We start from the raw sequence: 16,243 nt of genomic DNA, 5'->3' as shown, positions 1-16,243 counted from the left end.
TCCTGCAGCCTGATCGTATAGCGGGAATGCCCACTAGACACGAAGGATTTTTTTTTATAAGGGGAGCGACCCCTTAGGCAAGGATCGCTTCCCAGGGGGGCAATTTTTAATTAGGCCTTTTCTGCCCCTTTTCCCCCACCCCCACCCAGGGGGCAGATCAGCCTATTTTAATTAGGACTGGAGGCAGAAGCCACCAGACACCAGGGATGCTTTTTTTTAAAATTGTATTTTCATGTGGGAAGCGACCCCCTGAGGTGGGGGCAAATTGTAGTTAGGCCATTTCTGCCAGATCGGTCTATTTATATTAGGCGAAACTGCCCCCAAGGCGGGCAGAAACCACTTGACATCAGGGATTTTTTTTTTTTTTTTACAACAATTTCACAAAAGGTAGCGACCCCTTAAGCAAGAGTGGCTCCCCTGGGGGACAAATTTATTTTAGGCCATTTCTGCTCCACTTGGGGTCAGATCGGCCTGGGAATATTTATTTTTTTATTTTATTACAGTTGGGGAGGGACCCTTTAGGCAAGGTTCGATCCCTAGGGGGCAAATTGGTCTATTTTTATTAGGCCAATCTGCCCCAAGGGGGGCAGAAACTACTAGACACCAGGGATTATTTTTTTTTACAACAATTTCACAAAATGGGAGCGACTCCTTAAGCAAGGGTCATTCCCCTGGGGGGGGAATTGTATTTAGGTCATTTCTGCCCCCCTTGGGGGCAGATCGGCCTATTTATATTAGGCCAAACTGCCCCCAAGGCGGGCAGAAACTACTAGACATCAGGGATTTTTTTTTACAACAATTTCACAAAATGGGAGCAACCCCTTAGGCAAGGGTCATTCCCCTGGGAGGCAAATTTATTTTAGGCCATCTCTGCCCCCCTTGAGGGCAGATCGATCTGCCTCAAGGGGGGCAGAAACCACTAGGCACCAGGGAATTTTTTTATTCTTATTTTTTACAGATGGGGAGTGATCCCTTATGCAAAGGTCACTCCTTTGGGGGGGTGGGGGTCAGATCAGTTTATTTTTTATTAGGCCAATCACTTTTTGGGGGGGGGGGGGGGGGGGCACTTTCACGCAAGCAGAGCGACCCCTTAGGCAAGGGTTGCTCCCCTGGGGGGCACATTTATTTTAGGCCATTGATTGGCCTATTTTAATTAGGTTGATCCGCCCCCAAGGGTGGTAGAAACCACTAGCCACCAGTGATTTTTTGTTTTTGTTTTCGCAGATGGGGAGCAACCCCTTAGGCAAGGGTCGTTCCTTTGGAGGAAAAATAGTTATTATGCCACTTCTGCCCCCCTTGGAGGCAGATCTGCCTATTTATATTAGGCCGATCTACCCCCAGGGGGCGGTAGAAACCACTTAAGCACCAGGTGTGTGTGTGTGTTTTGTTTGGGGAGGGGTTGCTCACCATGGGGGCACATTACTGTTGGCCATTTCTGGTTTTTTGACAAATTTTGAGATTTGCTAAGAATTTTGGGTAACAGAACCTGGCGAGAGCGCCATAAGTTACCCTATCCTGGGATCCCCTTGGTGTTTAGTTTTCAGAAATGTCCAGGTTTGCTAGGTTTCCTAGGTGCCAGATGAGCTAGAGGCCAAAATCCACAGCCAGGCACTTTCCAAAAAACACATCAGTAGTCAATGTAAAAAATGTATGTGTCCATGTTCCCTTTTGGGGCGTTTCCTGTCGCGGGCAATAGGCCTACCCACACAAGTGAGGTACCATTTTTATCGGGAGATTTGGGGGAATGCTGGGTGGAAGGACATTTGTGGCTCCTCTTAGATTCCAGATCTTTCTATCATCGAAATGTGAGGGAAAAGTGTTTTTTTTGCCCAAATTTTGAGGTTTGTAAAGGATTCTGGGTAAGAGAACCTGGTGAGAGCGCCACAAGTTGCCCCATCCTGTGTTCACCTAGGTGTCTAGTTTAAAAAAATGCAAAGGTTTAATAGGTTTTCCTATGTTCCGGCTGACCTAGAGACCAAAATACACGTCCGTTGTCAATGTAAAAATTTGATGTGTCCATGTTCCGTTTTGGGGAGTTTCCTGTCGAGGGCACTAGGCCTACGAACACAAGTGAGGTACCATTTTTATTGGGAGACTTTGGGGGATGCTGGGTGGAAAGAAATTCGTGCCTCCTCTCAGATTCCAGAACTTTCTATCACCAAAATTTGAGGAAAAAGTGTTTTTTTTGCCAACTTTTGAGGTTTGCAAAGGATTCTGGGTAACAGAACCTTGTGAGAGTGGCACAAGTCACCCCATTCTGAAATTCCCAAGGTGTCTAGTTTTAAAAATGTTATAGATTTGCTAGGTTTCCCTAGGTGCCGACTGAGCTAGAGGTCAACATCCACAGATAGGCACTTTGCAAAAAACAGGTCATTTTTCTTTGGGAAAATGTGATATGTCCACCTTGTGTTTTGGGGCGTTTTCTGTTGCAAGCACTAGGCCTACGCACACAAGTGAGGTACCATTTTTATCTGGAGACTTGGGGGAATGCTGGGTGGAAGGAAATTTGTGGCTCCTCTCAGATTCCAGAACTTTCTGTCACTGAAATGTGTAGAAAAACTGTTTTTTCGCCAAATTTTGAGGTTTGCAAAGGATTCTGGGGAATCTGGTGAGAGTGCCACAAGTCACCCCATCCTGGATTCCCCTAGGTGTCTAGTTTTAAAAAATGCACTTGTTTGGTAGGTTTTCCTAGGTGCCTGCTGAGCTAGAGGCCAAAATCCACAGCTAGGCACTTTCCAAAAAACACATCAGATTTCAATGTAAAAATGTGATGTGTCCATGTTGCGTTTCCTGTCGCGGGCATTACGCCTACCCACGCCTACAACGAGGTACCATTTCTATCAGGAGACTTGGGAGAACACAGAATAGCAGAACAAGTGTTATTGCCCCTTGTCTTTCTCTACATTTTTTCTTCCAAATGTAAGACAGTGTGTAAAAAAAAAAGTCTATTTGAGAAATGCCCTGTAATTCACATGCTAGCATGTGCAGCCGGAATTCAGAGATGTGCAAATAACCACTGCTTCTCAACACCTTATCTTGTGCCCATTTTGGAAATACAAACTTTTCCTTGATATATTTCACTTTATATTTCACCAAATGAATTGATGTATACCCGGTATGCAATGGAAACCCATTGCAAGGTGCAGCTCCTTTATTGGCTCTGGCTACCTAGGGTTCTTGATGAACCTACAAGCCCAATATATCCCTGCAACCAGAAGAGTTCAGCAGACGTAACAATATATTACTTTAGAACATCTGACATCGCAGGAAAAAGTTACAGAGTAAAACGTGGAGAAAATGTTTTGTTTTTTTACCTCAATTTCAATATGTTTTTATTTCATCTGTTATTTTCTTTAGGAAAACCTTGAAGGATCTATACAAATGACCCATTTCTACGTTTCAGAAATGTTTAGCTGTCCGGGATTGGGCACATCCATTTCTGTCACTAACTGTAAGGAGGCTGAAAGCACAAAAAATAGTAAAAATGGGGTATGTCCCAGTAAAATTCAAAAATTGAGTTGCAAAATGTGATTTTCTGATTCAAGTTTGCCTGTTCCTGAAAGCTGGGAAGATGGTGATTGTAGCACTACAAACCCTTTGTTGATGCCATTTTCAGGAGGGAAAAACCACAAGCCTTCTTCTGCAGCTTTTTTTTTTTTTTTAATAAACAAAATTTTTGTTGTATTTTGGCTAATTTATTGATCTCCTCCAGAGGAACCCACAAACTCTGGGTACCTCTAGAATCCCTAAGATGTTGGAAAAAAAGGACGCAAATTTGGCATTGGTAGCTTATGTGGATAAAAAGTTATGAGGGCCTAAACGCAAAGTGCCCCAAATAGCCAAAAAGAACGAGTTACTTACCTTCGGTAACGACTTTTCTGGTGGATACATTAGCTACCTGTGGATTCCTCACCTGATGAATACTCCCATGGCGCCAGCATTCGACGGAAATCTTCTTACTAGTCTCTGCACGTCGACGAGGACGTCACTCTAGCCCACGCGACGCCGTCTGACGTCATACAGGCAATAAGAGGTCCTCGCCGACGTGCCGATGACAGTACCAACATTTTTTACGTGCATGAGAATAATAATAACCCAATGTAATGAAAGAGCAAAGCAACATCTCTTAATATTGTAAATCACACAACATTGCAATAAAATAGCTGTAGATTTAATATAACCTTTTTTTTTTTTTTTTTAAACAAATAAATATATTTATACATACGAATCATGTATATACACAATATATATAGATTTATATATAAATATACACATATATACAAATATCATACATGCAAAATGTATTGCAACTTTGAAGACCAAAAGGAGCACACTCAAGGATTGCTTGGAGAGACCAAAAAGGCAACGGGGAGGCGGGTGGGACCGTGAGGAATCCACAGGTAGCTAATGTATCCACCAGAAAAGTCGTTACCGAAGGTAAGTAACCCGTTCTTCTGATGGATACAACTACCTGTGGATTCCTCACCTGATGAATAGAGTCCCAAAGCAGTACCACGCCCGGCGGTGGGTGCCTAAATGGTCAAACCAAGAAATCCTGCAGCACTGACCGTGCAAAATGACCGTCCCTTCTGACCTCAGAGTCCAAACAGTAATGTTTCACAAAAGTGTGAAGGGACGACCAAGTTGCGGCCTTGCAGATGTCGACCACAGGAACACCCCTGGCCAAGGCTGAAGAGGCCGACTTAGCTCTGGTGGAGTGAGCTCTAATGCCCTCAGGCGGATCCTTCTTTGCCAAAGAGTAACAGATTTTAATGCAAAGAACAACCCACCTGGAGAGTGTTCTCTTGTGGACTGCCTTTCCTCTCCTTTTGCCCACGTATCCGACAAACAGCTGATCCTCCAGCCTGATATCCTTCATTCTGTCGATATAGAAGCTCAACGCCCTTTTTGGGTCCAGGCGATGTAGTCTTTCTTCCTCCTTTGAAGGATGAGGCGGAGGATAAAACGTGGACAAAGTGATTGTCTGAGCCAAATGGAAGGGTGAAACAACCTTCGGAAGGAAAGCAGCCTTGGTCCTCAACACCACCTTATCCCCATAAAACGTTATATAAGGGGGTTTAACCGATAAGGCCTGCAACTCACTCACTCTCCTTGCAGATGTTATAGCTACCAGGAATACTGTTTTAATAACCAAATACCTTAAGGGGCAAGAATGCATAGGCTCAAAAGGGGACCCCATAAGGAAAGTCAGGACCAAGGACAAATCCCATTGAGGCATAACGAATGGTTTTGGAGGATATTGATTCAGAAGACCTTTCAAGAATCTGAGAACAATAGGGGATTTAAATAGCGATGGTTGGTCTGGAAGACAAATGAAGGCTGACAAGGCCGACAAATAACCCTTAATGGTAGCCACTGCACAACCTTTCTGCGCTAGAGACAGTGCAAAAGACAAAACATGTGACAGATGAGCATGTAAGGGATCAATCTGTCTCTCTCCACACCACATAACAAATTTAGACCACCTATTAGCGTAGATAGATTTAGTGGAGTGTCGCCTGGCCGCTAAGATAACATCCACTACATCAGGCGGGAGAGAGAAGGAACTCAGGTTGCCCCGTTCAATCTCCAAGCATGTAGGTGCAGACTCTGGAGGTTGGGGTGTAAAACCTGCCCCTGCGACTGCAAGAGGAGGTCTGCCCTGAGAGGGAGACGAAGCGGAGGGCACAGTGAGAGTTGGAGAAGGTCGGAGTACCATACCCTCCTTGGCCAATCCGGAGCTATTAAGATGACTTGGGCCCGGTCTTGGCGAATTTTCCTCAACACTCGAGGAATCAAGGGTATGGGGGGAAACGCGTAAAGCAACTGGTCGCACCAGGTTATCTGAAACGCGTCCCCCAACGCTCCCTGCATCGGATACTGGAGGCTGCAGAATAACGGGCAATGCGCGTTCTCCCGAGTGGCAAACAGATCTATCCGAGGAAACCCCCACATCTGGAAGATTAAACAGACTTGATCTGGATGGAGACGCCACTCGTGGTCTGCCGAGAATTGGCGACTGAGACTGCCCGCACGTACATTCAAGACCCCGGCCAGATGATTTGCCACCAAGCAAATCTGATGGTCCTTTGCCCAGGACCATAGCCGAAGAGCTTCTCTGCAGAGAAGGTACGACCCTACTCCTCCCTGTTTGTTTATGTACCACATCGTGGTAGTATTGTCCGTCAGGACCTGTACCGACTGACCACGAAGGGATGGGAGGAAGGCCTTGAGAGCCAGACGTACAGCCCGTAACTCCAACAGATTGATATGAAACACCTGTTCCTCTGGAGACCAAAGCCCTATGATCTCCAGATCCCCCAGATGAGCTCCCCATCCTAGGGTGGAAGCATCCGTTATGACCGTGGCCACTGGTGGCGACTGCGCGAACGGCTTTCCCTGTGAAAGATTGTTGCCCGCAATCCACCACTTCAATTCCACAGCAGCATCTCTGGAGATCTTGACAGTACCTTCTAAATCTCCCTTGTGTTGAGACCACTGCCTTCGGAGGCACCACTGAAGAGCCCTCATGTGCCAGCGAGCATGCGTGACCAACAGAATGCAGGAGGCGAACAGACCGAGCAGACGAAGGACCTTGAGGACTGGAACTACCGCTCCATTTCGAAACATTGGAACCAATTCCTGAATATCTTGAATCCGCTGAGGCGGAGGAAAGGCTCGACTCAATGTTGTATCCAGTACTGCCCCTATGAACAGGAGGCGCTGAGAGGGCTCCAGGTGAGATTTGGGCACGTTCACCGAAAAGCCCAGGTCGAACAACAACTGGGTTGTTGACTGCAGATGATGCGACACAAGCTCCGGGGACTTGGCTTTGATCAACCAGTCGTCCAAGTAAGGGAATACTGCTATCCCCTTCCTTCTGAGCTCCGCCGCAACCACTGACATCACCTTTGTGAAGACTCGAGGTGCTGAAGTAAGACCAAACGGGAGGACCGCAAACTGATAGTGCTGCGACCCTACCACAAACCGGAGATACTTCCTGTGCGACTTGAGTATCGGGATATGAAAGTAAGCATCCTGCAAGTCGACAGACACCATCCAATCTTCCTTGTTCAACACCAAAAGCACCTGTGCTAGGGTCAGCATCTTGAACTTTTCCTGTTTGAGGAACCAATTCAAGATCCTCAGATCCAGGATTGGTCTCAACTGACCATCCTTTTTGGGAATCAGGAAGTATCTTGAGTAACAACCTCGACCCTTTTCCTGCTCTGGGACCAACTCTACCGCGCCCTTTGAAAGGAGGACTTGAACCTCCTGTTCTAGCAACAGGAGGTGTTCTTCTGAACAATAAGATGGGCGGGGCGGGATGAGGGGCGGGAACTCCCGAAAGGGAAGGGCGTAGCCTTTCCCCACAATGCCGAGAACCCAAGTGTCCGTGGTGATAGACTTCCACTTGTGGAGAAAATGCTGTAATCTTCCCCCTACAGGAGAGGAGTGAGTGGGAAACGGTGGAAGCCTAAGGCTGCTTCCCCTGCTGCACCCCTCCAGAGCACGAGGAAGAGGCAGAGTGCTGTTGAGAGGCTCCTCTGGTACGGGCCCCACCCCTCCCCCTCCCTCTAAATGACCTATAGGGGAGGGAAGAGGCGGGTTGCTGGAACCTCCCCCGAAAGGAAGAGGAAGAAGAGCCACGCCCAAATCCCCGAAACCTCCTGAAAAATCTAGAAGAGGCAGAGGAAGAAGGAGCTTGCAGTCCTAACGATTTGGCTGTGGCTCTGCTCTCCTTAAATCGTTCCAAGGCCGAATCTGCCTTGGCTCCAAACAGTCTGTCCCCATCAAACGGGAGGTCCAGCAGGGTCGACTGCACATCCGCAGAAAACCCTGAGTTTCGGAGCCAGGCCTGTCTTCTTGCCACCACAGCCGTGCCCATCGCCCTGGCCACCGAGTCGGTCGTGTCCAGCCCAGACTGGATAATCTGGGTCGCGGCAGCCTGGGCGTCCGAGACCACATCCAAGAGACCCTGGGGGAGCTCCGTAAATGAAGACGAAATATCATCCATCAGAGCATGGATGTACCTCCCCAGAATGCACGTTGCGTTGGTGGCCTTCAACGCCAAACTGCATGACGAAAATATTTTCTTGGACTGCGCATCCAGTTTCTTGGAGTCTGTCTCCAGGCACCGTCGGGAAGGAACCAGGCGCTGACTTTGAGGAACAGGAGGCTTGCACCACCAAGCTCTCCGGCGTAGGGTGTCTAGAGAGAAAGCCAGGGTCAGATGGTGCAGCTCGATACCTCCTGGCCACAGCCCTATGAACGGCCGAGGAAGACACCGGCTTCTTCCACACCTCCAACACCGGATCCAGCAAAGCCTCATTAAATGGCAAGAGAGGCTCAGCTGCAGCAGAGGCCGGATGCAATACCTCTGTCAGCAAATTCTGCTTCGCCTCTGCCACCGGCAAAGGCAGGTCCAAAAAGCTCGCTGCCTTCCTCATCACAGCATGAAAGGAAGCAGCCTCCTCCGTATATTCCCCTGGAGATGAAAGGTCCCACTCAGGGGAAGTGTCCAGCCCACTGGCTGTATCCAGACCATGTAGTCCGTCTCCAGAGTCCTCAATCTCTCCCTCCTCTAAGACTCGCTGGTACTCCTGCTCTTCTAAAAGACGGAGAGCACGCCTCCTCGAATGAAGTCTCTCCTCGATACGCGGAGTCGACATGGCCTCTGCCGACGTCGAAGAACGGCGCCGATCTCCAGAAGCATCTGACGCCGCGTCCGGCGCCACAGGCAGCTTCGGCGCCGAGGTAGGAGCCGGAGGACGAGGTCTTGGAGCCGATGGACCAACCGGAGTCACAGGGCAAAATCCTGACTTCGACGGAAGGGCAACCTCCGGGGCCGAAACATCCGAAGCCACCGGAGCGGCCACCGATGCCGGCACCGGCGCCGAGCCCACATTCCCAAAAGAGAGAAAGGGCATAAAGGGTGCCGGCCGAAGAGGCGCAGGATCACCCAACGAAAAGGCCAAGGGCCCCGAAGGACCAGCCGGAGCAGCTCCTGGAGCCATCTGCTGAAAGATGGTATACATCGCATTAAGAAACGCGGTACTATCGGCTCCAGGAGTGGGAAAAACCGGATACTGGGGTGCCTGGATCGAGGGCGACCCCGACGCCGGCCTCGACGTCTGCGACGCCGGAGAAAACACAAGAGGCTGCACCACCTCAATCACTGACGCCTGACCAGGCGAAGTCGGTGACGCCGGAGAGGGCAACGGCGTCGATGAATGCGGCGTGACCGTGGGGCTGACCTCCCAAGTCATCCGACGCCGAGCCGAAGGTGACCTCGAACGAGACTCCTTGCTGGAATGACGTCGTGAGTCTCTACGGCGCCGGGAGTCTCGATGACACCGGTGAGACCTTGGCGAAGAGGACTTCTTATGATGTTTCTCCTTCTTCTTTGACTTTGCCATGAATAACTTGGCCTCACGCTCTTTGAGGGCCTTCGGATTCATGTGTTGACATGAATCGCAAGTCGAGATGTCGTGGTCGGAGCTCAAACACCATAGACAGTCGGAGTGAGGATCTGTAACTGACATCTTGCCCCCACACTCTCGACAGGGCTTGAAACCCGACTTCCTCTGAGACATTATTACCGCAGAGAAGACTACGCAGCAGACAATACACTGTAACCACGAAGGTAACAGTAGCTCCCTCGAAGATAACCGTTTCGAATGCACGGAAAAAAGGGAACTGTCATCGGCACGTCGGCGAGGACCTCTTATTGCCTGTATGACGTCAGACGGCGTCGCGTGGGCTAGAGTGACGTCCTCGTCGACGTGCAGAGACTAGTAAGAAGATTTCCGTCGAATGCTGGCGCCATGGGAGTATTCATCAGGTGAGGAATCCACAGGTAGTTGTATCCATCAGAAAAGGCCTGGCACCTGAGGGGGAAAAGGCCAGGCAGCGAAGGGGATAATACCCAACTTGAGGCGCATTTAATGTAACTTTTTGCTACATACAACTTTTAGAATGTTGCCACCCTGTTGCCAAAGTTTTCCAATGGCCAACTGTAGGTGCTGACCATGAGACAACTTTCTCTCCGGCTGGGATGACGTGTGAACATCTCCCAGGACAGGTAACAATAGAGGCCTGCCACTGAAAGAGGTGATACCTCCTCTTGGCAGGAAGCCACATGGGGTGTTAGCCCAAAAGGCGATCTTCAAAGGGAAGTCACCTTACAAGAGCAAATAGTGTACACACCTAAGAGGACTACTGTTTGGTCTAAGTAGAGAGGCTGGCATCGTGAACAAAGAGAAGAACACACAGGGCAAACTGGTTTTCTCATGAGTGTCTAGCCCTTAGGTAACCACAAATCTAGGACTGGCAACTGAGCTCCACATAACAAGAGAAGGGTCTGCCCTCTTGGAAGTGGATTCATTAGAGCATGCTGGGACAGCTAGATGCCACACTTCACCGGAAGTTGTCATTAGGCAGGAGGGAACCTAGTGGCCCTTTAGCAAGTGACTGAAACATCACCTAAGAGCATGTTCTTGGCATAAAATAGGGACCCATAACTCAGATCTCACCTGGATTGGAGAAAAAGATTGAAGGTGGACTACCCTGCTGACTGAGGACTTGACAAAGAGGGGCTGCACCAAAGTTGGAATGCATCCACTGCGAGCTGTCCTGCTTGTGAAAAAGTCATCCCCCCCCCCCCCAAGCCCAGCCAAAAGTGGAGACTCCAAGAGTCAGTTGACTTTGTTGAGCCAGGCGACCAGTAGTCCAGTGGCAACTGCACTTTTGCTGGATCATAAAGGATTTCGACTGATGTTGACACCTGTGGCCTAAGTAACCCCATCTGGACCGTGGAGTCGCTTGGGGAAGACCACAGTCAACCGCACAGCATGTTCAGTATCTTTGAGCAGCTTCAGCATCCTGTATCTGTTGCATCAGAACTGCTCTATAGAAGGCAATGGCAAGGGACCTCTGATTCTGGAACTGGAATGGAGACTGTTTTTCTTGCCAAGGTAACTGTTTCTTCAGGCTCTGCTGGCCCCCTTGACTGGCTCTGTACCAGAGTTGGTAGCCGCATTCACCACTGATGTAAAGTTTTCCAGAAACATTTTCCAAGTGTTAAATTTGTTTAACTTTCCACTGCTTGTTTGCGTTTATGTGAAAAGTCCTAATTTATTGCTCCTTGTAAAATCTATAGCACCGTAAAGAAGTTCACTACTGGTATTACACACCAGCACGTATCACCCAATGGAAAAGGGATAGGACTGCACATTGTTAGCAGGGCTGTAGTCAGGAGCAGACATGAACACACCTTCTTTGGCACTGTCCGAAGCTTCAGCGTTACTGGTATGAGGTATTGGACTCCATTGACTAAATGTATCACACTGTGATTCCAAGGTTCCCAAACTACATTCTTTTGGGCCTCCCAGATGTCTTGAACTATCCTCTGAAATCCCTAAGAGGGCGTGCTATTACATTAGTGCTATACGCAGCCAATCAAGTTTGAATAACTAGATGGGGTTCCGATACCATACCAGCGCACCTTGATTGGCTGTAAAAGCTTTTGGACTTACTTGATATGGAAAATCTGACTGCAATCATAGTACAGACACTGGCACAATTTGATAAAACGTGGGAACCCTGTTTTAAACATCTTTCACAAAAATTCCTGGAACTTACCTGACCCGCCTTCTTGAGAATTCTTCGCATCATGTCTATCGCCCTACACTAGGCTTAATTTATTTTGATACCAACGAGGTATTTGGGCAGAGAGACATTATAGAGGGCACCTCTTTCCTAATATTTAAGCTAATTATTTAGGGATTCATTCCTTCCTCTATGTTCCTTCAGTCTTTCTACTCCTTTCCTCTTTCTCAACTCACCGGCCAGTGGTTGTTGGTGAGATGTTTGTTTTGTTTCAAAAATTCAATAAAATGTTTAAACCTTAAAATCTATAGCTCCGGCACCCTCTCGTGGATCTTTTTTGTTTTAGTTTCCAAAAACCCATAAAAATGCGGTATATTCTTATAAATTGGTGTCAGGTTTCGTGAGAACTGTGCCTTTTTTCCTTTGATTTCTTTGGAGCTGTTCAAATGTTTTTCACCGTTCCTTTGTTGATTGTTTGAAGCCACACATAACCAGGATTGAGCTAATGTTTGACAAACAAAGCCACAATGGTCCTAGAGGGAGGTTCGTAGTGTATTATTACACAGTGAGATCTAACAACTACACCATCTAATAACCCTATCTCCTCACTGCAACATAAAGGGAGATATTGGACAAAGAGGCACCAAACAAGATAGTCGAAAACATATATCATTTTAGACCATTTAGTAGTAGAGTGCTTTGTATGTAATAGTTTTCATTTCACTTACCTGGCTTTCTTCAAGTTCCACATCTCGACCTCTGCTCTTCATGTCCTCCTCTACAGTTTTTTCAAAGTCTCTCAGAGCTTTCTCCACATCCGTCATCTCCAACTCCATCCCCTTAATTTCTTGTTGCTGCCTAGCACATTCCTTCTCAATTGTTTTCAGGCACTTCTTTGCTGTTTCTATTTTCCGTAAGTGGTGAGAAGTGTTCTCTTTGGCCTTAATATATTGTGGTCTTGTGTGGTTCAACGCAACCTCTTGAGCTCTAAATTAAAAAGGAAGATTTTCAAATTGGATACATAAAAATTAACTGACCACATTTTTTCATGATGGAACAAAACTAGCTTCGGTGATACAAAGCAGAAACAACTACTTTTTTAAAAAATGTTTGGAAATTCATATATTGTGTACTTGGCTCCAAAAAGCAATGGAGAGATTTATGGGCAACACTGATAATGCACAAGGGGGCATATTCGTATATTGCCACTGGATGTGCATACATTATTTGCACCCCCAGGGCTATCTAGAATTGCTGTATGAGCTACAGACGCTTCTGCGTCCCCTTCTGTAAATCAAATAGCACAGGAGCACATACTTCGCCATCTTAAGAAGGCAATACTCCATTTGCATGTAGGTTGCATGTAGGTGTGGCTCCATGCAAAGGATAGAAACACTTTGCTTCAGCTTCTGCACTGTGTGGATGAGGGCACAGAGGACATCAGAAGGAGCACTGACTGTGCACCACAAAAGGGTGGTGCACAGTCAGTATGCCCCTTGAGGGCAGCTCTGTGAAGGGGAAATAGGCACCTATGACACACCCGACCCCTAACATTCCACTGCAGGTGAGTGCAGTCACAGTGTTTTGCAAAGTAAAATAAAGATGGATTAGCATGTGGCTCAGGTAATTACTAGTGGCTGAGATCATTCAAGCGTTCCATCCATCTCTCTTTGTTTACGTTAGTATGTCGCCCTAAGTGGAATGGGTATGACCAGATGTGGGTCCCATGCATACTGTGTCTCCGGAACCATGCTATACCCGGCTGACGAGCCCATAACAAGGGCAAAACTGGTCCTGCGTTGCTTGTGTTCTGATTAAGGAACGACCTGGCTTGTCAGTTTGGGCTGGACTGTTTCCACTGGAGCAGGGTCAAGAATGATGTGCATATAGTGGCATGGTGTGCAAAATAACGATAGATTGGGATTCAGCCCAAATAATTACCTGTGGCTGAGATTAATGTAAGCATTCCATCCATCAGTTTTTTTTATACTTTACCTTGTAGTAGCACAGCACAAGATGGAGGGTCTGGATAGCTTCTCCTGACAGTAGAAGTGCATTACCTACACTGCTGTGGCTGAAAAGCACAGGCCCAGAACCTGGGGTGATAAAGCATGGAGACAGTTTTTTCCCTTAAAGTTTAATCAAGGCCTGATTGGCAATCTGCTGCTGATTTTATCTTTCTGACCACATACATTTTATAGATAGTAGGTGCTAGGGTTTCTGTTGATCAAGGTGAGGAAGTCTGTAGGAAAGCCCTGCCCTTTTGTCTGTCTTGGATTACAGCTTCAGGAAGGCAGAAGACAATTGGATGCAGAGGTCTCAAACATCTGTGTTGATGTTTTGGATACTCCTGCTTGGAGATAGCCCCCCAGCTACCTTCTATGAGAAGCATCAGTATGCACAAGGCTGTTCCAAACAGCTACTGAAACCACATCCCTTTTCTGGAAAATTTGTATAAAAGTGGAATCCCAACTATCCCACTTTATTCCAGTCCCAAATTCCTTAGGAGTGAGGAACAGACTGCACCAAAAAGTACTGCGAAAGCTGCTGTGCAACCAGGTGGCGTTTGCTCAATGGCCAGTCTCTCAAAGGCGAGGGGACATCACTTAAAATCTACACTTTCTACTGTAGGAGCTGGAGGTCTGTATAAAGCGTAAGGAAGACTACCTGCGGAGAGAAAGGGGTGTGCCTGGCCCTGAAGCAGGAGATATTATCCAGGAGGAGAAGACCAGAATGTTCCTGGTTTGAGGTGCGCCCAGAGAAAGCTAACTTTCCCAGGGAGTGAGGCCACGAGTGACTCGTACAATGAAGTGGTTGCACATATTCCAACCTCCTGTGGTGGAAGATTACAGGGACCTGAAACATCAGCATGGTCAAATAACAGTTTTAAGAGATATAGGTTTGCAGGGTGCAGATGGTCTAGCTGGTGTTTGGAACTCGGCTTCCATCCCATGGGGTCTGGTCATGTCTACCTCTTAAATTTCCTACTGGAAATGGCTGAGGAGGGTCGAGCTTACAGATAAGTAGATACATTCAAGTTGGTAATTTCTGGTGGTTTGTACATGATGTGAGAGAGTGGGAACATCCCATGGTGCATAAGCTGTTGAGAGGGGTGAGATTCTCATTTGTCCCTGATGCGAGGTATTCAGAAATGTGAAACCTAACCTGAGTGTAAACCAGTTTCTTTTTTTGTCATGCGTGGTGAACAGGTCTAGCATGGATAATCCCCATCTGTGGACACAGCTGATCTTAGTGGCACTCCCATTCGCAGCAGTCTATAGCGCACGGTAATATCCACCTAGTTGGAAATGTCGCAGTCCCATAGGAGCTGTGCCTCCTCCAACAGAGGCTGGGATCTCATGCTTCCCTGTTTCAGAATGTAAAACATCAAAGTCATGTTGTCTCCCTAGATTAGGACTGCTCGTCCTGCTAGTCTTGGGAGGACCAATTGTAGGCCTAGCCTTAAGTCCACTAGTTTCAGGATGATGATGTGGAGCGCCTTCTCTGTGTGGCCAGAAGGCACTGATCATGAACACCTGCATAGGAGATCTCCTGCCTTCCATGGACATAGACATAGTCAGTACTATCATGTCTGATGAAGGTTGGAATGAGAGGCTCACTTTGAAATTTGAGGGAAATCTCCATGACAGCACAACCTGCTTAAGACTTCTTGTGACTCAGACTGTAAAGGCCCACTAGACGTGCACTTGTTGCGGTTGACTGTTTTGCTTCTGCTGTATGGGTCTCACTGTGAGACGGCAAAAAGGGATCAGTCCTATGCAGGATGACATCAGTCATATAAGAGATTTCTATAGTCTAACCATTACTAAGTGCTTAGATGGGAAGGTTTTTTTCCATAGCTCAGAACTTCAATGCCCTGCTCACAGAGATAAAGGCCTTTCTGAAATGCGTATCCAGGACTGCTTCCAAGAATTGATATCCCATCACTGGTTCCACGGAGGACTTCTCAATGTTTAGAATCAGGCCTAATCTGTGAAAGATGGCGGTACAAGCCTTTGCCTCTCGCCTTTATGGTGCTTTGACAAGCTGGTCAACACAGTACAGACGCAGTTGGTGATCCCGTCATCTCAAGAAGGCAACAACTGGGGGTAGGCTCTTAGTGAAGATACAGGATGTAGACATGAGTTGATATGATGCCCAGTCAATGAAAAGCAGAGGTACTCCTTTTGTAGTGTGGGTGTATATGGATGGGGTAATACACATCCTGAAGATCAAGGAAGACAGGTAAACTCCTTCCCAAAAGACTAAGAAGGGCTGCCTTGTGAAACAACTATTTCTTTAGAAACGTTTAACTTTCTGAAATCTCCAATAGGCCTCAACTGACCGCTTATCACAAAGAATCTTGAATAAAATGCCTGATGTCTTAGGGATCTTGAGACCCGAAGACGGGGGAGTGTCCAGATGAAAAGCCTTCAAGTGCAGATGATGTAACTTCCTGTGTGGGCAGACCTGTGATCTCTGTACAAACTATAGAGTGTGTTCAGAGCATACAATCTGCTGTGCTTATCCAGGTGATGTTGTAACAAAAATGTAATTCTCTCCTTGACCTGCTGAATTGGGAGTAGTGAAGGAGTCGGGGCAAGTGGGTACAGCTGTGAAGAGTCAAATTCTC

The 16,243-nt window shown here is 47.3% G+C and overlaps 1 protein-coding gene across 1 annotated transcript in view; it reads right to left on the bottom strand.

Moving 5' to 3' along the window:
• SMC1B (structural maintenance of chromosomes 1B) overlaps positions 1–16,243 on the bottom strand; it is a 2,375,007-nt gene that overhangs the window by 1,910,751 nt on the left and 448,013 nt on the right. The window contains exon 6 of the mRNA XM_069228259.1: positions 12,339–12,597. Coding sequence (XP_069084360.1) covers positions 12,339–12,597 — 259 coding nt within the window. The remainder of the gene's footprint in view (positions 1–12,338; positions 12,598–16,243) is intronic.

This window comes from Pleurodeles waltl, chromosome 4_1 (genome assembly GCF_031143425.1).
Source record: "Pleurodeles waltl isolate 20211129_DDA chromosome 4_1, aPleWal1.hap1.20221129, whole genome shotgun sequence".
NCBI lineage: Eukaryota > Metazoa > Chordata > Amphibia > Caudata > Salamandridae > Pleurodeles > Pleurodeles waltl.
This window is presented reverse-complemented; position numbering and strand designations above follow the sequence as displayed.